The 26356-nt window shown below is 37.5% G+C and overlaps 5 protein-coding genes across 6 annotated transcripts; 3 read left to right on the top strand and 2 right to left on the bottom strand.

Annotated features, from left to right (window-relative positions):
• Nucleotides 1-859: 859 nt before the first annotated feature.
• PSP (3-phosphoserine phosphatase) lies at nt 860-4004 on the bottom strand. The gene is made up of 8 exons (XM_021954299.2): nt 3821-4004; nt 3075-3312; nt 2614-2746; nt 2424-2531; nt 1949-2042; nt 1646-1795; nt 1515-1568; nt 860-1251 (listed from the first exon to the last, which is right to left on the bottom strand). The coding sequence occupies exons 2-8, from the start codon at nt 3304-3306 to the stop codon at nt 1126-1128; spliced, it is 897 nt and encodes a 298-aa protein (XP_021809991.1). The 5' UTR covers nt 3307-3312; nt 3821-4004; the 3' UTR covers nt 860-1125.
• Nucleotides 4005-4869: 865 nt separating this feature from the next.
• On the top strand, nt 4870-10387 carry LOC110753392 (respiratory burst oxidase homolog protein F-like). The gene is made up of 14 exons (XM_021954297.2): nt 4870-5860; nt 6295-6451; nt 6573-6621; nt 6778-6891; nt 7049-7456; nt 7657-8043; nt 8135-8230; nt 8374-8489; nt 8609-8711; nt 8804-8986; nt 9086-9217; nt 9303-9431; nt 9697-9775; nt 9898-10387. The coding sequence occupies exons 1-14, from the start codon at nt 5488-5490 to the stop codon at nt 10005-10007; spliced, it is 2436 nt and encodes an 811-aa protein (XP_021809989.2). The 5' UTR covers nt 4870-5487; the 3' UTR covers nt 10008-10387.
• Nucleotides 10388-10625: 238 nt separating this feature from the next.
• ATP3 (gamma subunit of Mt ATP synthase) lies at nt 10626-15605 on the bottom strand. The gene is made up of 9 exons (XM_021954266.2): nt 15348-15605; nt 14287-14330; nt 14002-14154; nt 13431-13544; nt 13206-13333; nt 12345-12467; nt 12134-12253; nt 11144-11265; nt 10626-10935 (listed from the first exon to the last, which is right to left on the bottom strand). The coding sequence occupies exons 1-9, from the start codon at nt 15443-15445 to the stop codon at nt 10866-10868; spliced, it is 972 nt and encodes a 323-aa protein (XP_021809958.1). The 5' UTR covers nt 15446-15605; the 3' UTR covers nt 10626-10865.
• A 225-nt stretch (nt 15606-15830) lies between these two features.
• On the top strand, nt 15831-20394 carry LOC110753319 (Mitochondrial substrate carrier family protein). The gene is made up of 9 exons (XM_021954204.2): nt 15831-16019; nt 16492-16607; nt 16833-16890; nt 17157-17306; nt 18029-18239; nt 18805-18850; nt 19185-19305; nt 19401-19473; nt 19962-20394. Exons 1-9 carry the CDS (start codon nt 15968-15970, stop codon nt 20194-20196), a joined length of 1062 nt encoding a protein of 353 aa, XP_021809896.1. The 5' UTR covers nt 15831-15967; the 3' UTR covers nt 20197-20394.
• Nucleotides 20395-22333: 1939 nt separating this feature from the next.
• On the top strand, nt 22334-26087 carry LOC110753358 (DNAJ heat shock N-terminal domain-containing protein). 2 transcript variants are annotated; one of them, XM_021954252.2, is made up of 4 exons: nt 22334-24092; nt 24614-24672; nt 24806-24954; nt 25861-26087. In XM_021954252.2, the coding sequence occupies exons 1-3, from the start codon at nt 22386-22388 to the stop codon at nt 24858-24860; spliced, it is 1821 nt and encodes a 606-aa protein (XP_021809944.1). In that variant the 5' UTR covers nt 22334-22385; the 3' UTR covers nt 24861-24954; nt 25861-26087. The 2 variants fall into 2 exon arrangements, with proteins under 2 accessions (XP_021809944.1, XP_021809943.1); XM_021954251.2 differs by having other exon boundaries at nt 24806-25077.
• Nucleotides 26088-26356: the final 269 nt, after the last annotated feature.

Genomic DNA, 26356 nt, shown 5'->3' with positions numbered 1-26356 from the left:
AATGGAAATAGATTATGTGAAAAGGAAAGGAAAGGACACAAAAGGGGGACTTGCTTGCTCCTAACTTTGATTAGCTTGGCCTCAGACTCAAATTCAGACCAAGCAATCCACATGGATGGACCCCTTATCATCATTAACACCACACTTACAAGTGCTTCACAGAGCAACCAGAAAGTGCACTTTGAATTATTATATTGATATTTGTCAATGTCCCCTGTTTAATTGTAAGCCCCATTTATTTCATACTTTGCAATGCACATATTAGGCAAAACCAAAATCTAAGATGATACGCTAACGACGGTTGGTAGAGTTGGGAAGAATCGTTCTCTTTGCAATTTAGGCCTAGATTCAAGTTTCACAATCGATAATCTCCCTTGGTGGGTAATATGTAAAACCCCAAAAAGGGGCTAAGACCTCCTGTGTATGTCCTCAAAAAAGCCTCAGTGTACTCTAACCCTGAGATAGGATAGGCTCCTCTTCCCCTTAACTTTTGTTCACCCAAAAAAAACAAAGATGCTACTGATATTGGAATTGTCTGTTCAGTCGCTTTTCTTTTTTCGCAAGTTTCTAGTGCTTAAATGGATGAGGTGGGGGACTAGATCACCAATTCAATGAGTTGGCCAACCACCAGCTCTTTTGATTGATAGACATTTTAACTACCACAGGCACAACCCAATGCCAATGAATGAGTGAATAAGAAATTAGGTAAAAGGAAACTCTTGTTTCTTCTTTGCAAGGAAAGTGTTGATGTTTAGACATGCTTGCACACAAGGGTCAACCTCAACCTCAACACTTTCCATCAATGTAATACTTGAGTTTTCTTCTCCCTGATATCACAGATGTATTTATTGTACAAGAATTCAGGGTAAATGGTCCAATCAATTATATAAACTTTGTAACTAGTATCCCACACAATATATTTACCCATTCAAGTACACAGCATCCTACAATGAAACACCCAATGCACACTCCTTATTCATCTTCCTGTGATTTTTATACACAGGAAAATGTCATCGTGTACAAATCGGAAGGGTATAACTATACTAATGAAGCAGTGCAGGCAGCGCAATGGAGGAAAAATAGTACACGATAAAGAATGAACAGGGCACAAAAGAGTACAGGCCATTAGTCCAAGGAGCTTATCAAGTCTTCGAAATTAAAAACAAGCCAATTGGCCTTTGCCGCAACAGCCTCTCGAAGTTGAACACCAGCATAGCAAATGAACAAGTCAGCACCTCCTGGTTGGCGTGCCTGGATATAGAGACAAATGATATTGGATGGAGAATTTCACGAGTCAGCTTAAACAAAATATTATTTCATTGATAATGCTTATATATGAGAGAAACGCACTGAGACAGAGACACTTGACAAAGAAGTCTTAATGTTTCAAGGCTTGTCGAGCATGGTTATCATTTAGTTTTATATTCATGGCTATATGCGAGTATGTGAGACACAGAAAACACAAACAAATCTAGTTGCAGGATAGCAGTTTGGAAGTTTCAGTGATTGATTACCTCAAGATCAGTCGCACCATCCCCAATCATGATTAATTCCTTGTAATTATGAGCCTGGAAAACCAGTTTGATCAGCTTTTCAAGCAACATACTTGGAAACTAAAACATTAAACAAACGGCCATAGACCAACCTTCCTTATTTGTTGCACTGCAGTGGCTTTTCCACCACTCCTTGAAGTGGGCTCATTTTTGTCAAAACCCAGAAACTCTCCAGATGTTCCAAATAGCAGTTGATTTGCAAACACGTTTTCAGGCGGTATCCCAAGAATCGATGCCACAGGCTTCAGAAAAAGTTATTCAGTTAACAATTTCCAATATAAAAGGAGGATATTAATTTTCAATGTATTCTGCATCTTCAACTGACAAATGATAAGTGAGAGAGAAAAAAAGTAGCAATAGAACAAAGGCACTCGTTGAATTATTCAGCAGCATACTTTGATCATTTGACGGAAGCCTCCAGAGACCAGGTAAACATCAGTGTTATTAGCCTTCAGCTTCTTGACTAACTCATCTATGCCAGGTGAAAGCCTACACAGAATTGTACACCACAACCAGATCAGAAAATTTTTGGTCATCAAATTGCCAGAAGTGCAAATAATAAGCAGACCTAAATCATTTCATTTCTACCCTTTCAACAATATTTCTTGAGGTAAGTATAAATAACCATTGGGAAGTCATTATTTTATATGCTGTCAAGTAAATGTCTCGTATACATCTTTTGCTAATAATGGCAATATTTTCATCTTAAGTAGTCACAACTTGTGTCTTCAAATTCTATAAGAAAAACACAATGATTTTATCACGACCAAAGGCAAGCTCCAAATTAAGCAAACAAGAAGGCAACATGAACCATAGATAATTAAAAGGAAGCCAGCATACACTCAAGATAATCTAAAGGAGCCCTCCTACCTTGCGGGCCTCTCTTCGAGAAAATCTTGGACTTGAGATAGGGAAGGATTGAACAAAGATAGTCTAGCAGCCAAAGCCTCCTCAAAAGGTACTGAACCACTCATTGCCCTGGCAAGGATGAAAACTACAGTGAGAGTTGAAAATTCCAAAGTACGAAACAGATGAAAGCAATTCCAATAATAAATTTAACCTAGCCGTCCATTCTGCAACAGCCTTTCCAGCTCCACAATATTCTGCAAGTTCATCAATGCCCTCATCCAGGCAAACAGTGCTATCCACATCGAAGCACACCGCATCAGCATTTCTCCATAAATCAAGAACCTCTATACATTAAAATAAACAACCATCACACAAGGTCATATGGTTCTGAAAGTCTCGAACTATACTTTATTGAGCTTTTTATTTTTAATTTCAAAGCTGAATCCATAAGCACATACTCTTATGCCTAGGTAAGGCAACTGCTCTCCAGTCTTTGAACATAAATTCCATACAAAATTTCAGTGACGCAACAAATAGTGCCACACTTTCTACCACAAATTATAAATTTATGTTGCAAAGCTAAGTTTTCAGCTCCAATGAATCAAAAGTTTCCTCAAACCAATTTTACCAAAGACGCAAATACAAGTTCCCAGGTTCAATCAATCGCATTACCTTTGGATGGTTGCGTGTTGTCAAAGCGGCTCAATGCAGAGGCTTCTAATGGTAGAATTGAAGCAGCAATTGGGTTGGGTGATTTGGGATGTTTGTTCATTCCAACTCTAGTTCTATTTCTATAAAAACTTTTCGTAAATTGCAGTGAAGACGTAGGAACAAAAGGAAGTTGCTTTTGCCTCAAATGAGTACGAACTGGGGTGACTCGTGAAGCACCCACCAATCCTTCCATGAAAACCTATGTCCAGCAAATAAAAAATAATAATCATAAAGAAATATCCTTCATATCAATCACAAAGGCTCCAACCCCTTAAAGAAATTGAAAAAATATTGACATTACATTCAACATTTCTGTTCAATTAACAGAAAGACAACAACCCAACTGTTTGAACAAACGATATTGAGAGAACCAAGTAACTAAAAATGTTTAACATATTTTGTGCAAAGTAAATGCAGGTCGACGTACATAATACATACATGAATAAACGTGTATAAAAACAACTTAACAAACGAAAACTTGTTAAACAAAAATTTAGTAAGTTCACATAAGTTATGCAACGAAAGACACACTTAAGAGTATAAAATCATATTCATTCGTTGCATTTTCTCGGGAAGCAAGCAGAGGGCAAAACATCATAAGCAGTCTCAAAATTATACATAAACGAAAACTTGAAAGGGGACAAGAGAATCAAAATGGAGAAGGACACACGATAAAAAATTCAAAGGAAAACTGAAATGAAAATTACCGCTGTATATAACTGGTTTTGCTTTCTTTCTCAGATCTAGCTGCGTCTTCCTTTGCTTTTGATTTTCCTGTAACTCCCTCCCCCCACCTCAATGTTTGTTAAGGGAATCTCTGTGTCTGTGTGTGTGTGTGGTTTTTTTTTTTTTTTTTTTTTTATAGGATGGTTGGTAAAGGAATCCAAGTACAGATCTACCTACAAACTTTCCATAGTTGCGAAATTAACGTTAATGAAAGGTATTCTATTTGCCCAATCTGGTGGGTCGGGACCCAACTCAGGTCCATCAGATGGGTCAGCCCAACTAGAAAGTGGAGGAGGTAGACAGCTTGGGCCTTACTTTTGCTTCGCCTTGCACTCTTTACCCAGTTTGTTGATGGGTCGACCCAGTCCAACTTTTTCTTGTGATTCCATCTTCTTGAACATTTTCAGCTAATATGCAAAGATAATATATAGTTTTTATTTTTTGGAATACAAGCGATAGTTTAAGTGAATCTAATTTACGGGGGAATGAGATTCAAACGAGTGTAAGGAGACAGGCTTGCCGCTCATTGTCCTAACCAACTACCAACGGGCATAACCCACACCTGCAATAATTTCTTAGAGGAAAAATGATTTGTTTTTCTTTTCACCTTAGACAAATTTGATAGCTTTTCATACTCTCAAAAGACAATTAATTATCTGAAAAAATTCCATATCTTTCCACTATTTTGAAACACAGAAAAAGAGGGTGCAAAAACTTATATATTCGCAAACGACAATTTCTTAGAATTTTTGAACCCACTTGAAGGAGAAACTCGAATTATACACTTTGTTTACATTACTGGATGAATAATACATAGTGGAAATATTTGGGGATCTCGTTAAGGCCAGTCACAAAATATAATATGTTATTTAAATATGTCACCGAAAAACTAGATATATAGAAACACATACATGCTTTGACCAACTGCGTAAAGTTGAGTTGATGAAGAACTGTGGCCAATCATTTGCCTACTTCTCACTTGCCCTTTCGCTTCAAGGTCATGATGTTGTTGGGTGCACAATTAAATAACTGTAAGTCTTATGACCTGCACACCCTTTGTCTTTTGTCCACAGAATATTATATATATAACTCATAGCTAGGCATGCAATGCACAAAGTCCAAATTAATGGAGCAATTGGGAGCTGCTAGCTCAATGTGACTTTTATAACTAATTATTCTCCAAATCCCTTTCTTGCATGGGGAGAATCATTTCATTCTGAGATGTATTTGGTTTTGGCTGGTGGGAAATTTAACTCTCTCTCTCTCTCTCTCTCTCTCTCTCTCTCTCTCTCTCTCTCTCTCTCTCTCTCATCACAACCTTTTCATTACTCTACCTGCTCTCATTTCCTTTCTGCTCCTAATTTTTCAGCCACTAACAAAACCTCTCTTACTTAATTTTCTTAACCACCCAAATACAAGAAACCAAGTGAACAAGAAAGCCCATAAGCTAGCTACAGTTTGTATCTCTCAAACAAAACAAATTAAATGCTGCCACTCTTTTCTTCTTCATCCTTAAAACATGCATTCTTTTCAACAAGTTATGAGCACTCTGCATTCTAGAAAACCCATCAATCTTGTTTTAAATAAACTCCCACATCACAACCAACTACATTTCTTTCTTTCCTTACAAAAACTTTGATCACCAAAAATGGAGGCACATGCACAGCTCCAAACCCCTCACCAACCCTCTGTTTCAGCTCTCTCACCATCTTCATCTTCTTCGTCTTCTTGCAGTACTAGCGTTGTTCCTCTGTCTTTCTCTCCGGTTTGGACTGAACCTCATGGTGATAAAACAGAACCACTTCAAGCTGCACTGAACCGGCAGTATTATATGGCGGAGAATGGTGGGGAGGTATCCACAGCGGGTTCAGCCACTAAAACTCAATGGCTGAGATTTGTTGGTACCGTGGGCAACGGTGGGATGGAGTGGAAGGGTGTAGAGGAGCGGTTTGACCGGCTTGCATTGACTGGAAACGGAGTTGAACCGGTTATAAAATGGTCTGATTTTGGTCTGTGTATAGGTGAGCAAGCCTACACTTAATTAAGTTTATCATATTACATATTTTAAAGTTTAGCAAATAGAATTAACGATTCCCATCAATATTTTATTTCATTTTAACTTTTGGCTTGGTTCTGTTTATTCTCTGCAGAACATGTTTTCTGCAGAATGTGATTGTTTTTGCAGAATGTATTTGTTTTTTTCTCTGACTTCTTTGTGTCTTTGGCTTGCCCTGTGTGCATTAGTTTTATTCTTTTGGTGGGCGGCTTTGTTGGCCTCTACTGTTTTTGTTCTTCTTTTTAGATTAATTACTGTGGTTGTTATTTACCATGGTAGCAGTAGCTTGAAATTTTTGTTCTTCTGTCATATAATTACCTTTGGCTGTTACATACATCTACATCTTTAAAAATATATTAGCTCCTTCTTTGATAATATACTTTGGTTCATATTTGGCAGGCATGCAACAGACGCCAGAGTTTGCTAATGAGCTATTAAGGGCTCTAAGGGGAACAAGGGATCGGACTGTTGATATGCCGAAAGACGAACTGCATAGTTACTGGTGTCGTATGACTGACCCTTGCTTCAATTCGAGGATACGGATTTACTTTGACTTGTAATAATCCTTATTATAATTCAATAAGATGCTTAGCTTAAGCCTTGTTACAATTGTTTACATCAAGAAAATTACCTTCTTTTGGAATTGACTTTTTCTCTAAGGTTGTAATTCTTTTCAGGTGTGACAGAAACATGGACGGAAGAATAACTAAGAAAGATATTAAGCAGGTAACTGAGTCACACTCTCATGAAAAGCACTCTTCTACCTGAATGACCGTAATTAACTTCACCATTTCAGGTCTAAAAAACTTGCATTATTACATAGATAGCATTAATTTTGTGCTCATGGTTACTGGTTCGCTTGGAATTTGGGCACTTTTGCAGACCATTATACTAAGTGCTTCTACAAATAAGTTATCATTGACCCATGAGGAAGCAGAAGACTTTGCTGCTTTAGTCATGGAACTGCTTGACATTGAAAACCAGGGATATATTGAGGTACCATTCAAACATGGAAATTCATTCTCTCAAGGCCAAAAATAAAGATATGACCCTATTTGAGAAATGAATAGCATCTAATTCTGCGGATTGTACCATGTTAAATTATGTTCAAGGATATTTTATTGACTTTCTAACGTTCGCCATTAACTTGCAGCTCAATCAATTTGAGACTCTCATCAAAATGAGCTTATCAAAGGGATCCTTTTCAACAAATCACTTGTCAATCAGACATAATCCATATCACAGTTTCGACCTATGTGAAGAGCCAAGGTCTAAGACCGAAGTTTTATTTCGATCATATTGGCGACGTGGATGGATAGTTTTGTTGTGGTTGATCATATGTACTGCACTATTCACTTGGAAATTCATACAATATCGCCATAGAGCAGCTTTTCAAGTAATGGGGTACTGCCTGTCCACTGCTAAAGGTGCTGCTGAAACCCTGAAATTCAACATGGCTCTAATTCTCCTCCCTGTTTGTCGTAATACAATTACATGGCTTCGCAAGAACCGTTCGATCAACTCAATTATTCCATTTAATGACAACATTAACTTCCACAAGGTAGTTTGACTGATAGCTAGCTTAGCTCTAGTGGTAGAACACTTGCTCCACACTCATAACGACCACCTTAAAACAAATATTTCAAGCTTTTTAGTTTTGGAGCCAATGGAAAACCAACCTCAAAAACTTGAAAAATTTGTCCTATATAGCACTCTACTTTACTAAGAAGCATGTCTACATTTTGTGTTGAATATGTGCAGATGATTGCAGGAGGGATAGTAGTAGGAGTTATCCTGCATGGTGGTGCTCACCTTTCTTGTGACTTGCCAAGAATTAGTGATTCGGATCGTTTAATCTTCATGCAAACAATAGCTGCCAGATTCGGGTACCATCAACCATCATACTTCGAAATATTGGCCACAAAGGAGGTGGCAACAGGGATTATTATGGTAGTACTAATGATGATAGCATTTTCACTTGCAACAAAATGGCCACGCCGCCAACCACCTTCTCTACCAAGGTCTGTTCGGAATGTCACAGGCTATAATACCTTTTGGTACTCACACCACTTGTTCATTGCTGTATATGCATTGCTCATTCTTCACTCCATGTTCCTCTTCCTTACAGACAATGTAACTGAAAAAACAGTAAGCCTTTAAACTGAACTTCATTTTGTCCTCATGTATTTGGAATTTTTCCTTCAAATAGAGTTTTAATGTTAAGAATTTGCTTAAGCAGACATGGATGTATATTGCCATTCCAGTTCTATTATATACCGGAGAACGAGTATTTCGAGCCATACGATCAGGATTTTATGAGGTGGAAATTTTGAAGGTAATAGGCCAATACTACCATTAACCTTGTTAATCAGAAGGACGTACTCTGAAAATTCATCACTCTACAATTGTTGCAGTGGCAGTTAGTTGGGAATTAAATTCAACCCTTTGTTTACTTCTTTTTGTGTTACAATTGTGCAGGCAAGTATTTATCCAGGAAAAGTTTTGTCCCTCCAATTGAATAAACCAGAAGGGTTTAAGTACCTGAGTGGCATGTACATATTCATTCAATGCCCTCAAATTTCACCATTTGAATGGTACATTTAAACTATAGCATTGATCTGTTCTAGAATCCTGCATGTAATGAACTAAAATTTACTTTGATGCCTATGAATTTTGAATTCTGTTTCTTTCGCTTCTTTGTTCGTTGACTCAGGCACCCGTTTTCCTTGACTTCTGGACCCGAAGACGACTGCCTAAGTGTGCATATTAGAACTGCTGGAGACTGGAGTTATCAAATATACAGTCTCTTCCAAGAGGTAAAAATTGGGAAAATTGAATAGAAAGAGTTGATCAAAATTTGGAAAAAGCTTATGCAGTACAGGGATTTTTTCCTTTTGAACTTTTACAGGCAACATTATCTGGAGTTAAGGGCTATCCCAAAGTACACATTGATGGGCCCTATGGTGCTGCCTCTCAAGACCATGTCAAGTATGACATTGTTGTTCTAATTGGTCTAGGCATAGGTTTTACACCTTTCATTAGCATCCTCAAAGATGTTATCAATGGTGCCGAAAAATCACATTGTGATCATGTAAGAGTTTCTTGGCTTACTTAATTTGTTATACTTTGTGTTTCACTTGAGACAACTAACAAATCCTTCTGATGGGGGATGGGGGTATTTTTAAAATAGACTGGTTGCAGAGAAGGCAGCTTAAGAAAGGCTCCACTAAAAGCCTATCTTTATTGGGTTACAAGAGAACAGAGCTCTTTTGACTGGTTCAGAGACACCATGAAGGAAATATCAAACTCAAACCAAAAGCAGGTAAGGTTAACTTTAATCATAATTTTTTTTCTGCAAACCATTTTTCACTGCATTCTCATTACTTTTGGTGATCATCATCCTTCAGTCTGTTGTAGAGATGCACAATTTCTTAACTTGTGTGTATCAAGAGGGCGATGCACGCTCGGTTCTAATAAGCGCTATACAGGCATTGCATCATGCCAAAAATGGTATAGACTTTGTCTCCCGGACTCCGGTAAGTACTGCACTATAATGCCTAATCACAATGCTTTGGCCTGCATACTTAGTTAAAGCAATCTGCAGGCTTAAACGTCTATCAAACAACCCTCTTCTTTCTATCCCTCTTGTGGTGGTAAGAGTGTTCCAACCAAATGGAATGGTTTACCTGGGAAATCATTTCTGTCTTTGCTGATATACACATAAAGAAAAGCTGAAAAAAAAAAAGAAGAGAAAAGTATTTGGTTGTTAAATATAGATAATATATCTGATGGAATTTTCAGGTACGTACGCATTTTGCCCGACCAAACTGGATCAGCATCTTCTCAAAATTGGCACGTAGGCATAGAGAAGCACGGATTGGTAAGATGCAAATAAATTCTCAGCATAAAAGATTTGTACATTATAACTTTGTAGCCGTGCAAGTAGGGCAACAGCCATATCAAAAGGAAAAAGACGTTGAAAATTTTGGGTTTCTTGGACAGGGGTTTTCTACTGTGGTCCATCAGCCGCAGCAAAAGAGTTGGAGAAAATGTGTACCAAAATTTCCACCAAGACCTCTACAAGATTTGTATTTCACAAGGAGAATTATTAGGATTAGACGGTTTTATTTTATTATTTTATAAATATCAAAGGATTAGACTTTGTGTTGAAATGTCAATCTTTGTTGTACCAAATCCACTGATTGGAAGGTCATAAGAATAACCGCCCCACAAGGTTGAAGTGTATATAATGGTACTTTGGCGGTCAAAAACAAGTCCCTTCTTGGGCAACCAGAGCTCCTAGTTCAACAACACAGCACTTGTTAAACCAAATGGTAAAGACGTACTAATCCTAGGTCTCGATCAAAACCCTAATCATAAACCCTAAGTTGAGTACGACGGATAGCACAAAAATCTCATTTGAGAAACATTACACACATTTGAGAAATACTACACACATGGCTCCATGATAATGTAACTGTTACAATAAGGCACCTCGATGATATGGTTGGATATAACCTTGTTCTTTCATATCAACCAATATACAAAGAATCTAAGACAGTTTCTTCATCATGTACAAACATGAACATGAATTCATGGAACCAAACATGACAACTTGCCCCAGCGATTATACGAAGACATTATTTTCATACAAAAACAATGCTCTTTGAGCTCAAACAATGGCATCGAAGAAGAGAAAGCTGATGCCCAATAATCCCAAAGCTTTATCAGGTACAAAATGAACTGATACAATTTATACACTCCTCAATCATTTCAGACAAATTTCTCAAGTGCTAAACTTAATATAGAAAAAGGAATTCTAGAACCATCAATTTAAACCATCATTGATATAATTACTTAGTTCCCAGAATTTGACCCTGGAGTAATTATTAGAAATAACAAATGCGTCTCAAAGGTAACATCTTAAACTTCAAAAACACAATTTTATTTCGTCACCATCAGATAAACTACTAGCCCTCCAGTGCTGATGCTCCTGATATAATCTCAATCAATTCTGTGGTGATCGATGCTTGACGAGTTCTATAAAAAATAATCACATAAACAACAAAGATCAGTCATTCATAGTGGAAAAGAATATTAAAATAAACCAACAAATAAATAATAGACAATTTCTATAGTAAACATATAAGACCAGACAAGGCGCTTTTCCTGAAATGTGCACTAAATTACCCTAATTGGATATTTGCGTGCGTGTGTGTGTGTGTTTAGGGGTGGGGGAAGAGGAGACCTGTTATAAGTGAGTGTAAGGCGATCAAGCATATCTCCAGCATTTCTGCTTGAACTATCCATGGCAGACATCCTTGCTCCTTGCTCACTGCAAGCATTCTCCAACACAGCATTGAACATGACCTGACCAAAATATGAAATTCTTTTGTATGAATGGAGGGCAACAAAATGCATTCAGTAATAGATTTTGAATTGCAGAAGAAAAGGTTCCTACACAAATTTAATGGGCACCTCTCCCTTATAGTGTGCTGGGAGAACTGCTGCCACTAAAGGATTGGGAAGAAAAGATTCTTACTCCAGAAACTTAATGCATTTTTAGAAGAATTTACAGAACTACAGAACTATAACAACATGACATTTATAGGATACAATTATCCATAAAGAGTTAAATCTCAGTTGCTGCAGTGTTTTCGTCAACCCAAAGTAATAGTTTCAGGAGATCAAAAATAAGGAAAGGGTGACTGATACTGAGCACTGGCCAGTCACACTGGCATTGCTCCTCACGAACAAATACACACACACACACACAAACTTGGAGGGATTGCCACTGAGGAATACATACGCACCCAAATACAACCACAAACACAGAGGCATTGCCCCTGAGGAACACACACAGAGCATCATCTCCTCAGGCAAAACCAAAATCAGAAAATTAAGCAAATAGTAAGATGGATGCTTAATTTTTAATATGTCAAGCGTTTAATTTCAAAATCACACTGAAGTCCTTTCATGATGTAGGTTTCTCTTCAGCACTGCTGTTTGGCAAATAAAAAAATCTGGTAACTCGATGACTAAGAACTTGTTCAAAAGTGTCAATCCTAAGACATGCCTAAATGAGAGCACTTTGACGTTATGTGTCCCATTAGGTCCGTGTTTTGATCAACAGTTCACCCTATAACTATGCAACGTGTTGAACACAACAATGGATTCAATCCCAACTGCTGCATGACATACGAAATATGAGGTCTCTAACTTCAAAGGAAGGACTTACACAAGAAAACTGGAACTCTGCCAAATTCTGGAGTATCTCTGACTTTGTTTCACCACCTTCAATCTCATAGGAATCTAGCTCGCCAAGCTTTCCACCAGACTCAGCCTCTCTCTCCACAGTCTACGTAAACATCGTATCAAATACCCATTACATCAGAACATGAATAGGAGGGATAAGTTGTTCATTTATTGAACTGAAGCATTTTTATTACCTCTGGAGATAATACGGTAGACACCGTTGGCAGAAATGCGACGACTGATTGAAACTTGTTGAAGACGATTCTCAGAGCATCAAACTCAACATTTTTTAAAATGTCGTCAACTAGGACAGATACCTGAAATGACAAAAAGTACACAGAAAATGATGGAAAGAACTTGTACATTTGATCATTGATATAATATATAACTGCCACATTAATAACTCAGTTAATATAAACCTAACAAAAGAACCCATCAAAGAGAATAAATACTTTAATGCACCTTGACCAAGTTAAAGAAATGTATTCTCTTGGCAATTTAAAGTATCAACGGCAAATAAAATCAAAATTTGGTTACCAGTTATGATATTGGGGTCAAAATTAAAAACAGTGCATTGAACTCTGACAATTTAAGACTAATTTGAACTAACATATAAAAGTCATTTAAAATAAAAACCAAAGATTGACATGATAACAGATTATTACTGGATCCCCTACGACTGTAAATGTCAGAGAAGAAACGTAATTAAGAAATGATAATATAAATAAGATAAAATAAAATAAAATAAAATAAAACCCACTATGTTGCTAATGTCCCACATAGGTAGGTTGCGTGTGTGTGTGTGTGTGTGTGTGTTTGGGGTTCTTTAGTGAGGATCTTATATGGCTCTGAAAGTCTCAAATAATCTTTCCTGAGTGACGCACTTGATTAAGCATCCATCCCCTCCCCCCACCCCCAACCAAAAAATAAGGATTTTAACAAACTTATAATAATAAAGCCTTGAATAGCAAAAACCAGAGAAGGTGCACACTCACAATGTGAATTTTTTTTTCTTTCTATGGTATGGTTGATGGCAATGAACATGACATACTAACCTGGGTGTAGTTCAAAGGATTCTTCTGCAGCTCAGTTAGGCACAGCTCAATGTCCTTCTTTGAGTCACGTATCAATTGAGCCTTTGCTTTTTCCCCCAAAATGACATACTTTGTCTCTTTGTCAGGACCTACGACAGTTTTAAAGAAAACAAAGATTAATGTGCATAGAAAATAAACTTAGCAGACATCAGACTAACAACCAGCTTTCGAGCTTCCAACAAATACCAGAATTCAATTTGTTTAAGGCCTTGCTTATCTTGACTGAAGTAGAGTTAATCCCACCACATAAACCTTTGTCTGAAGAGATTGTAACAATAACGTCCTTCTTAACTTGGACACCTGGCATGGAAACATAAAAAATACACAATGAGGGAAACTTAAGAAAATATCAATATGTATGAATAGAAACTAACCTCTTTATCAAAATGAGGGAAAACAAAGAGTGAAATACACCTTCTTAAAGCACACACATTATAAATAAAAAGAGCAGAGTAATTTTCAGTTTCCAGTTGAGCTAGGACTTGGCAAGAGTAACAGTCAATCCATTAAGCTAGTCAAAGATAAAGAACATGTGGAACAGCTACAGCTAAAAGAATGAACATCAATAGAGTGGAGGTACAATGAGAATGAATTAATAATAGAGTTTAAACTTTTACAGGTTATAGAGGACAAAATTGAAATGCCATGACCAAGTCAAATACAAGTGAGATTTGACTTGAAGAATAATACTCAAAAAGCACATGAGCCAAATAACTCCTATAAACTTGAACAGCAAAGATTATGCCAGTATACATACTGGGAGTGTCACCAAGAAGTGCTGTGAAAGGCTGCCACAGGCCACGAGAATTTTCAGTTTTAGATTGAATTGCTCGTAGCTTTGAGGCTGCAACCATTTTCATTGCCTTTGTAATTTTCTGGATATTCTTCACACTCTTCATCCGGTTTCTAACTGAATGCACAAAGTATTACAAAAGAACTGCATTACCATTTGCTACAGATTTTTCACCAAAAAGTAGAAAAAACCACAAGTATTTCATAAAAGAAGAAAAAATAATAAGTAATCCATGACAATTGTTCTCACCCACTTGGGTTGAAATTGAGCGGACTCCCAAAGGGGCCTGCTCCCTGCCAACCAAACCAAATAATTTAGTTGTTTCAATGCTGAAAAGGAAAACGATGGCAAGCGATAAAAAATGATTTATATAAAATTACCACTGACTATTAAAATGATTTATATATGATTGCTTAAGTTCCCCATCCAGCATTTTCCATATTTAAAATAAATAGATAAATAAATAATGCAGAGTTCAAGAGTAACTGCCCAAACTTATACTACCTGGTAAAAATCCATTTTATACTCAATACTCTTCACAGGAACATGGGTTGTGTGGCGTATCACTATTTTCAATCCAAAGGAAGAGACAAACACTGTACTTTAAGACCTCTGACTGCTTATTTGTGGTTAAATATGTCCCACCATTCTCCATAGAGCCAACTAATACAAAGTATTGGCCTCTAAGGGCTTCACTTGGCTACCTCAAGCTTAGCAAATTGAGCAATGTAGACCCATATTTGGTTTTCAGTGTTTAACGTGCATTAAGGTGCTGTGTCATTTCATTCAAATTTCATGAGTTCCTTGTGGCCCTTGATTTCATTTCCAAAAACACAGATACACCAAACACATCCTCTCCCGCATGTCTTTTGTTAATCTAAATGATAACGCTTTGGAAAGCACAATCCAAACAGAGCAAAACCGAGAAACATCTATAATATTCACTCGCCCAAGTTTAATAGCCGTTTTATGTTAATTAATAGTTTGAGTCCTCCATAAAATCGGACATTTGCAGTACTTTAAGTTTAAGAACAATTCAATTAATAGCCGTTCGAAAGTGAAGGAATCTTTATGGTTCACACTGTTTACAAACAAAAGAAACCACTTCCGAACTTGGGTTGAGCTTTCATTTCTTCATACATATATTTAACAAAAGCCATCACAATATAGACATCCAAAATCTTTTCTTTTTTTTCTTTCCATTTCTTCAACTTTCTCGGAATCCAAACAGAGGGCAACAAGAATGCATAATGCAAGCAAAATAAATTAAAAAAAGAAAAAAAAACAGCGGATTTGGATAGATAACGTACTCGGCAGGGACGATGGAGGATCGGATGGCGGCCATCGGATGGGGAGAGATCAAAGGGGCGAAACGCCTCCCCTCTCGTCTCAGAGCAGCCATTGCCATTGTTTTGTGATTGGTGATCGGATATTGAAAACCCTAGAACTGGATGCTCGGATCCGAATGGTTATATAACAAGAACTGCGAGCTCAGGTGCGTTTTCTCTCGCTTCGCTGCTACCAGGTAATGTGTATTGCGATACTTTTTTCTGCCAGGCAAATTTTTACTATGTGCAAGGAAGAGGCATAAACGACGTCGCTTTTATTTTGTTGCTGAGTGTAGCCGCTACCCCAAAAGAAAACTCAGGCCCTGGCCCAGTCAGCCCGACCCGGCCCATCAAAACAAAAAAGCTGGTCTTCAAATCGAGAAGACCTCTCCGTATGAATAGCCGTCATGGCAGCTGAAAGGTCAATAGTACCCTCATTGTTCTTGGCAACCTGGTAGGGTAGAAAGGACATTATATATTCTTCTGTTCTCCCGCACCACCAACTCTCACCGTCCCTGTATTAAGCTAAAACCCATAAAGGAGAAGAAAAATAAGAAAAAAACCCATAAACCCTAACCAGTGAGATAGAGAGAGACATTTCAATGGCGATACAGAGCTCCACTTCGAGCGATACAACTCAGAAACACTTCTTTGGTAAGCCTTCCTTTTCGCTATCTTCTCGCTTCGATTTTTTGGATTAGACGGATCTTATGGCACAGAAATAGTGAGAATTAAAATGAAAAGCATATAGTTGGAAGACATCAACCAGTTAACATGACATCAGACATAATATATATATATATATGTATGTATATGTATATGTACAGTTAAATTAAAACATAAAATCTTCTAAATGCAATAATACATTGATTTTTAATGATAGGTTTAACAATACGTGTTTGGAATTTGAAGCAGCTGAAAACAAAATTGTTGCTTTATGAACAGATATTGTTGGGAAAGAAAAGAAATCAAAGGTTTTTGATATTTAGGGGATGTATAATAATATATGACAATGCGTATACAAAATTTGTCTGGGTATGCTTTTGTAATGTTTTGCATAGTACAATTGTAGAACATGCATGACTTGTGGGAAGGTTGTAATTGATTTATTAATCTGTCAATGTAGTAATGAGGGAGTTTCTGTGGGGAGCTATCGCTGGGGCATTTGGGGAAGGAATGATGCATCCAGTTGACACCGTAAAGACACGTATTCAGAGCCAAGCTATTCTTACCGCAAGTAAGGTATAATCATAGAGTAAAGATGTTACAGATGTAAAATCCATGGCTAATCGGAAATGCTCAATTATTTGGTATGTTATCATATTAATGACATTGAATTTGATATAATGTGTATGTAAGAAACTTGATTTCGAGTATTGGATGTGGCATTTTATCTTCTTGCTAAAGTCTTTCTATAACTTAGCTTGAAAATGCAATAATTATTAGTAATTTATTTCATACCCGCAGAACCCAAAGAGCATACTGCAGATGGTACGAGCAGTCTGGGTTGCTGATGGATTAAGGGGTAATTCATTTTCCTTTCTGATGAATTTTTTTAGTTTGTGTCTTTGTCCTATTTATGTAGCATGTAACCTGTTTACACTACCTTTTTCCACATGTAAAAAAATTGATGATTTTTGCATATTTATATATATATATATCATAAAACTATAAGCAACCATGCATTTAATCATAAATATTGGACTCTGAACCAAGGATTCATTTCTCTTTTGGTTTAATGCTGGGGCATTCTCAGAGCATTTAGTTCTTCTTAACTAATAAATTCTGTAGGCTTTTATAGGGGTATAGCTCCTGGTGTCACTGGTTCTCTTGCAACTGGAGCAACATATTTTGGTGTTATAGAGTCGACCAAAAAGTGGATTGAAGAATCACATCCAAGCCTTGGGGGACATTGGGCACATTTCATTGCTGGAGCTGTTGGTAAGTTGTTCTGCAGCTCTCAAACTTAATCTCATTCATGCTGATGCCTTTTGAGTCTCTTGAGATGCAGTTATTGTGAATATGCCCAAATTAAATTTTAATGTCTTTAGAACTTCAGATTATGTGTAGCTTTATGACATTTGCGTTTATTAATGGAGGAATTTGATGATAGCTTGTTTCTAGGACACTCCTGAGTTTCATTGAATGTTGATTTTTGAGTTACTGGACAAAGGATTAGCAATGCCATTCAGATTTCTGATACGCTAAGAAGTTCTTGATGGTTCATTTTGTTTATGTTGGCCAATTTCTCTTAAGCATATATTATATATGCTTGACCTTGTTATCCTGAATTTATAAACTCTTTCGACTTACTGTAACCATGCAGTGTTTCTGTTGTTTATTACCTTAAAAATGCACCAGGAAAAACCCTTGTGTGCTCCATACACTGAATATAGTTATTCTGGTGAGTTCTCGAATGTACTATAACTTGATCTCTGAGTGCTCTTTTCTATATCTGGACACGGATATTTGTCCTGGTGAATTGTATGCATAGATATTTAGTTGGCTTCCAGCAACCAATAATTTTTGTATGCTGTTAAGTATGGAGGCCCATGTAGGCTATCAGTGTTAGTATTACCAACATGAATTAGTGTGGACTCTTCAGCCATCATGGGCCTCAGGGGACTCAAAATTCATGTATTCCTTTTCTTTATGTATTTCAGGAGATACACTTGGTTCTTTTGTATATGTTCCATGTGAAGTGATGAAGCAACGCATGCAGGTTCAAGGCACACTGACTTCTTGGAGTTCTGTCATTATGAAAGATAATATCTCTATGAAGCCTAGTCTCCAAATGTATGGTTACTATACTGGGATGTTCCAGGCTGGCTGCTCAATATTGAAGGAACAGGGGCTGAAAGGATTATATGCAGGGTATATCTCAAAATTAAACTCTCTAATCTTTAAAGGTGTGATTTTTTCATGTTGTGTTCCCTATTCCTCCTTCCCTCTTCTCTTTATTTTCATTATGAAGGGGATCAGGAAATTAAGAGTCTTGAAGACTGTTGGCCTCTTTAAGTCAATTGGTGTGTGTTTTCCAAATAGTCAGTTTGGTTTGATTGTAATTTGCATTTGGGATTGAGGATGTCAACAGGATTTTAGATGGACATCTCGTTCATCCTCCTTGTACCACTTTTTTCATTAATAATTATGCGTTTCTCATAAGAAAATAGAAATAAAAAAAATTAGCTTGGCTTGAGGTTTTACTACATACAATCCAGTTTCAGGATGAGTCCAATAGTTCACTGTAAATTACTAAAGGCTGTTGCTTGCCCATCCCCATCCATGCATGCACCCGCACACAATACTGATAGAAAGCCACATGTCTGGCATACTAGCATATGCACACATGAATTATGACCATAATGTTCTTTCCTAAGTGTGGATCCATTTTTCGACCAAAAAAAAGTGTGGATTCATTTGTTCTTTCATTTGGCAGGTACTGGTCCACACTCGCAAGGGATGTGCCTTTTGCTGGTCTAATGGTATGTTGGCGGCGATAGTTTGTATGTCTCAGCCTTAACTTTTCTCATTAAAATCAGTTGCTTTGTAAATAGGGTTGCAACTCGTAATAACCAAAATTACTCAAATAGGGTCGTGACTTCTTAACACACATTCCCCTGCACTAGTTTATTGTTTTATTTTGTCCCAAAACGGAAAATTCAGACATACTATCTTTTAATCATAGGCAGTTAGCCCTTTGGCCTCTAAATTATTTAGTTGCCATTATTTTGTTTCTCTTTTCTTAATTAGCTCTGGTTCTTATTTCTAGAAGAATAGTTTTGTTTCAAAATTATGAGTTCATCTGTTCTATTGCAGGTTGTGTTTTATGAAGGCTTGAAAGATTTGACAGAGTATGGGAAGCAAAATTACATACGCGATCCAAATTTCCGTATTAATAGTTCTGTTGAAGGACTCATACTAGGAGGATTGGCTGGTGGTATGTGCCTTGCTTATACTTTGTCCTACTACTTGGTGCAGGTTGAAGTTATTATTTCCTGTGGTGTAATTTGTACTTGGCATTGAAATTTTCAGGGTTCAGTGCATATCTTACCACTCCCTTGGATGTGGTCAAAACAAGATTGCAAATACAGGGATCAACCTTGAGGTATCAGTTCTGTTTTGTGGTTATTTTATTCATTATTTTCGAACGACTCTCTGTTGTCAGTGAAAGACTTACTTTTGTTGCAAGTATCACATGCAGTATAATGTGGTGTTAGTGTATTTAATGTTACCTGACCAAGGCTTTTTGTATGTGAACAGTGATCATATAGGTGCACATACCCAAAACACCTTTTGTCCTACATATAATCATCGAGGGGTTTCTTACAACTATGTAGCTGTTTTATTAATTCACTTATTGCCATATAAGTATTTAAAATCTTGGGGACCAATTGATGGGCAATAGTCATAAAATACACTTCGGTAAAGTTTGTGTTGACTGTTATTATTTCAAACTGAGGTTTCAACATGCTCGCCCAAGATGGGGGGGAAAGTTGTCAGTTTAGACCTGGTATATTTGATATGGACCTCACGTTTATGTCTAGGATTCGTCTATGGTTCTATTACTCCATCTAATGTTGTTGTGAACTTTAGGTATAATGGCTGGTTGGATGCAATTCGTAGCATATGGATGGTTGAAGGTGCACATGGGATGTTCAGAGGTAGCATCCCCAGGATTACATGGTATATTCCAGCTTCAGCTCTTACATTTATGGCTGTGGAATTTCTCAGAGAACACTTCAATGAAGGATTGAGCAATGCTAACTCCCAAGATGTTGCTAGCATGTCGGTAGAGAAAAAGGGATCGCCTTTAAAAGGGGCAGTGTGAGAAACATGAACTGATCATTTGTTCCCATCCAATATAGTTTGTTGAACATATAGGGGCATTTTCATGTATTCCAAGGAATGATTTTGCTGAGAATTTTAATAGTACGTGTACATAAATATAGAGAATAAAAGGAGTTTTGTATTGCTGAAGCGTAAGTGACCTACTTTACATGGGAGTGTTGTGTTAGCATTTTGTCAACTTTTAGCGACAAATTTTATGTCCGCGGAGAAAGAAATCAATAGCAATGCTCGAAAGGTTGTAGCCGCAGTTTCATACACTGCTAAAGACTTTTTTTACATAGGGCATATGTTGTCGCCAAAGGTGGAAAATCGCCGCAATAACCAGATATACCATCGGCAATAAGCCTTATTGTCACATCTGCGCAAAAACTGTGTCTTTTTCTTTAAGCTTTCAAGTAAATGTTTGCTTTACTTCCCCTGCACCGAATTTAAGTTGTTTGTCATCCAATTGGACTAAAACACTCTAAAATATAACTAATAATTTGTTGATTGATTGAATTGAAAGGATGAAACTAAAGTTGCATTATAAATAATGTGAGGGACCACCAATTTGAGCACTAAATTTGAGTTTCAAATTATGTGACACGTCACGTTATAAATATTTAATTAACTAATTCCAACTTAAGATAATTTTTTTAGGAAGAAAAATTAAAAAGCTTAAAACGTAATTAATCAAAGTATTGAAACTAGCCAAACGATCAAACTTCTCGTCGTACTATGATTCCACCATCACCAAGGCTTGCTGACTGATGTGTTGCCTTGTCAGTCATTGCATGTTTTGTTGCTCTGTATCAATGGTAACCATGTCTAATTCTTTTCATGGGTGTTTTTTTTTATAATTTTAATATGGTTCTGATTGATAAATTTTGATCATCGCTTCAGTGGTTTATTGTAGCATAATAACAACGATAACTAGATTGAAGATAGCTCCTCACAATAACAGAGGAATGTATAATGCTAAAAATAACACTTCATTAACTTAAAGTTCTAGATAAAACATTACTAATAACATTAGAACATATCTTTTAATGAATGCTCTCGAGAGGTTGTCGCTTCAATTTGAAGGTATCTTGGTTCATCTTGATTCATGACCAATAAACCCATTAAAAGAATTTGATATGGTTACGGTGGGGCAAGGTGGCGCAACGGTTGGCAAGACCATGCAACAGTCGGTAAAGCAATGCAATGGTGGAGCAGAACGAAAGTGGAGCAACAATCCTCGACGATGATTGTTTATGGCTAGCTACAGGTCTGTTGATTACTTAAGTTTTAAGTTTTTTAATTTTTTTTTTCTAAAATAAATAAACTAAATCAAAAGACAAGTTGGAACCCTTTATGACATGGCACATATCACATAGTTTGGGACTCAAATTTAGTCCCTAACATTATTCTTAAATCTCTTATTAATTGAGAATAGTTTTAACATACAATCTTTAAAGATATATAAAGACACATGGCCAGTTTACCTACTAATTTCTTTGCATTTGATGAATCAAGTTATAGTCGATTACCAAAATTCAAGTTTTATATGGAGGCCGATATCAATTTGCTTGTAATTGCATCAAATGCTAGGATAAAACCCTGCCAAATTTTGTCCTACAATTCTTCATCTCATCTGTTGACAATAGACTCTTGGTTAGAGAAAGACTAACATTATTGACCCGAGATAACAAAACAGTGCGATCCCCATTGCAATTAATTGACATGTAGAGTAGAATGAGCTCTGTGTAACTCCACATAATTGACATGTTTGTCAAAAATTGATTGACTACTTTAATTATTTTGTTTTACCATTTTATTATGATTAATTTTTTTTTTTAAAAGCCTCTTTAAGAAAAGGCTAGTCAAAGTAGGAAAAAGAACTGAGTCAACTGGGTTTTTTTTTAATTTTAAAATTATTATTATTATTATTATTTTGTGTTTCACTCCTCTGCTAATTCGTCCTGGCCCAGTAAGTGTTGATTGAAAACTTGGGTCTGCTGGCCCATTTCTTCAAAATCCAAGTTTATTGGGTCGTCTTTGTATATTTTATTTTTATTTTGATATTAATACAGACGTAAGTTTGCTTCCAGGACATAAAGACACAAGTACCCCCGTTAAAACCCGTAATTTAGCTGTCAAATCCAAACAATTGGGTAAACAAGCGAAGAGAAACATCATCGATCAAACATGGCATCGTCGGAGAGGCGGTGCCACTACGAGGTCTTAGGTCTCTCACGCGACTGCTCACCCGATGAGATCCGCTCGGCTTACAAGAAGCTCGCGCTGCAGCGCCACCCGGACAAGCTCGTCCAATCCGGCTTGTCCCAGGCCCAAGCCACGGCTCAGTTCCAGGAGCTGAGCCAGGCCTACGAGGTTCTCGCCGACCCCAAAGAGCGAGCCTGGTACGACTCTCACCGCTCCCAAATCCTCTTCGCCGATCCCAACTCGGCCAACTCGGTCCCCGACTCGGTCATCCCCAACCTCTTCTCCTTCTTCTCCACCACTGTCTTCTCCGGCTACTCCGACTCCGGTCGCGGATTCTACAAGGTCTACGCCGATGTTTTCAATAAAATTTACGCCAACGAGCTCAGCTACGTTCGTAAATTAGGGTTAGGGTTAGACACGGTGCGTGAAGCTCCGGCTATGGGGAATTTGGAAAGTCCGTACGCGCAGGTGACGGCGTTTTATAACTACTGGTTGGGCTTTTGTACGGTGATGGACTTTTTCTGGGTGGACCAGTATGATGTGATGAGCGGCCCGAACCGGAAGGTGAGGAGGCTGATGGAGGAGGATAACAAGAAGCTGAGGAAGAAGGCGAAGAGAGAGTACAACGACACGGTGCGGGGTTTGGCAGAATTTGTGAAGAAGAGGGACAAGAGGGTGATGGATATGATGGTGAAGAGGGAGGAGGAGAGGGAGAGGAAGAGGGAAGAAGAGAGAGAAAAGAAGAAGAAGTTGGAGAAGGATAAATTGGAGAGAGCTATGGCGTATGAGGAGCCAGAGTGGGCAAGAGTGGTTGAGGAGGAGGAAGGAGGAAATGGGGTTGAGGAAATGGAGGAAGAGGAGGAGGAGAGGAGAAGGAAGGAATTGTATTGTGTGGTATGTGGGAAGAAGTTTAAGAGTGAGAAGCAGTGGAAGAATCACGAGCAGTCAAAGAAGCACCGCGATAAGGTTGCAGAGTTTAGGGAGTCAATTGGGGATGAAGAGTTTGATGATCAAGAGATTTTGGAAGGAGAGGTTGAAGAAAGGGGAGAGGTGGATGATATTGATGGGGTTGATACTGATGAATTAGGTGAGGGGATTAGAGAAGGGTTGAAGATTGGGGAGGAGGAAAATGGGGTAGGAGTGAGTGATAGAGAGGATAAGTTTTATGAAGTTGGTGATGAAAATGAGAGCGAAAAGGTTGATGAGGCAGTTGGATTGGATGGAGATGATGGTGAAGATGAGATGGGTATTCTGGAAGCAATGTTGGCTGGCCGAAAGAGTAGGAAAAATGCAGCTTTGAGGGTTGAGCAAGAGGATTCCTTCGTGACTGATATTCATGTGGAGAATGATGGCGATGAGGTGGAGTTCATGGAAAATGATAACCGGAAGAGCACAAGAAGGAAAGGAGGAGCGAGGAAAGATAGGAGTAAGAAGAGTGGTGGAGAAACTAAAAAGGTTGGTAGAAGTGAAATTAATAGTGATCGGGGTGAGGAGCTTAATGAACATGATAATTCACATATAGAAGAATCTGCATCTCACTCTTTTGTGGAAAAAGAAAGTAATGATAAAGGGGATGATCAGTTAGCAAGAAGGAAAAAGAGCTCAAGCCAACCTGTTGATAAGAAAGAGAATGTGAAGAAAGAGGCAAACAGCAAATCAAAGAACTCATCTAAAGGGAAGAAGACTAAGGTAATGTTGTTGCTTTATAACCGAACTTATGATAAGCAGACCATAATGTGAAGATATACATCGCAGATTGATTCCTAACTGCTTGTATGGTATGTTCCTTGTTTTCAAAAGTTCAATCTGCAGTTGCTGATGCACTTAGGTAACAAAAACGATGATTAGAGATATTCTGTATGAATTCAAGAAGATTAAGATTCATAATACTTTTTCCCTTACCATTTTTTGTTGCTACTTTCTTCTACCCCTGGTTTATAACTGGATGTATGACGATGTGCTTAGATGGAACTTGAAAAAAGCTTCTTATCTGATTGATGGTTGCTCATTGTTTTTAAGTTAAACTAGCGAGGACTAGACACAACACTTAGTTTTTGAATCAATTATACAAAGATTTTTCTTAGGTGTGACATTCCAGGTGCTTGATTTAGCCAAAATTGGGTCTCTTAGTTTCCCACATAATGAATGTCAGTGCTTATTAATATTATTGATTGCTGTTAACTCTTGCTTCATTCTGTTTCCCAAAGCAGGCAGTATCAAAGAATTCTAGCAATCTGTGTGACACATGTGGAGAGGAGTTTGACTCAAGGTAATTAATTATGTCTCTTCTGATGCAATGCATTATTCCACTTTTGGTTGATCTGCCTTGACACCTGGCTATCAACCATACTTGGCTGCTATATATATTAATTAGTTGGATTTGGATGGTTTTATCATGACAGAAACAAGTTACATAAGCATTTGGGTGATACTGGACATGCTAAGCTGAAGTATTGATGAGGGGAACAGTTGCTGAATATTGGCCTGATGTGATTAAGTTATCAACCATAGAAGAGTATTGTAGACGCTGATCGGGGGCAATTCTTTATTTGTGAGCATTCTTTCATTTTCATAAGTTACAGAAATAGTCAAAGGTCTCTGCCGGAAGCATCCCATTCTTTTTGGTAATCTAAATGGGTGGTACAGATTCAAGGATTCTCTTTTATCGCAAAGGGTATGTATCCCAAGCAGTCTTTTGGTATGTTCCATAGTTTTTTTTGAATTCAACTATGTCCGCACGAAAAAGGAATGAAATTGTCAGATTGCAACTTGTATGTTGAGAAAATTTTGGAACATTTATTTATAAATCTTTATAAATGGCATAATTTCAAGCATGACTGGTTTATAATGCAAAATGCTGTGGTTGGAAGGTTTGAAATTTTTGTTGGATGCATTTGAAATGCTGTTCAATCCTTTCAAGTTGAATTTTTTTTTTTTATGGTGTGGAGTGGGCAATAGACTTTATAGTTATAACATAATGCTAGAAATTTTAGAACTATATCCATTAAGCTTAGTGTTCAATTAGAGTAGTGTTGTGTGCAAGATCCTTTGGCAGCTTCTGCTCTGTCATGGTTCTCTATGGTAATTATTAATACATCAGGTCTTTGTCCAATTCCTCTCCCTAATTCTGTATTCTGTCGTAGAAGAGAGTGTGTGTATAGATCTTTAGCTCTGTACAAAGCATTTAAAGGAGGGGGTTGTAAAGGCACCAGAATGATTATCAATTCCAACCATTTAGCTTTAGTAATATGCTTGGTATTCCACACTGACATTTGAACATGTTCCCCAAGACGGGGAGGGAAATTTTATTTAGTGATTTTCGTTTTACCGATATATTCCAATATGGATGTCACATCTATGTTTTAAATTTTTCAGTAGTATTGTTCCTCATTAAATGGATGTTGGACATGATAGCAAATATTTTTGTGATGTTCCATCTAATTTTGTCAAGTTTTAGGTACAAAGGCTGGCGGGAAGCAATGCAGAGGCATATGGATGACTGGAGGTTCACAGGGGAATGTTGAACTCTTATTTTATGGCTGCGGAATTCCTCAGTCAAGAGTGTGGCATAAAAAACTTGTACTAAAATCATTTTTTCCTAGTCCATCCTCCATTGTTGAATGGATTGGAGCATTGTATCATGTATCCTAGTAATAATTTGGATGAAAAAACGTTTTACTGTCAGATGGAATACCGATACAGAGGTTGGCATTGATCTATTGCTCGGTTTTTATATGTATGTTTGAATGGCATCAAAGGCCAAAGGACCTCATTTGGCCATTTTTAGCGACGGTTTTCAATGCCGTCGATAACAATTTATTAGCAACGCTTATAAGTCTTTGTCGGCGTTTTTTTTTGTCGCTAAAATGTTTAAACAAATTGGAGTGTTCATTTTCGTCACGCAAAGTGAGAAACCTTTGCTATAACTCTAAATATCGCCGCTAAAACCTGGC

Source organism: Prunus avium, chromosome 5 (genome assembly GCF_965620075.1).
Source record: "Prunus avium chromosome 5, drPruAviu1.hap1.1, whole genome shotgun sequence".
Taxonomy (NCBI): Eukaryota; Viridiplantae; Streptophyta; class Magnoliopsida; order Rosales; family Rosaceae; genus Prunus; species Prunus avium.
The sequence above is the reverse complement of the archived record's forward strand: the minus strand, read 5'-3'. Positions and strand labels throughout refer to the sequence as shown.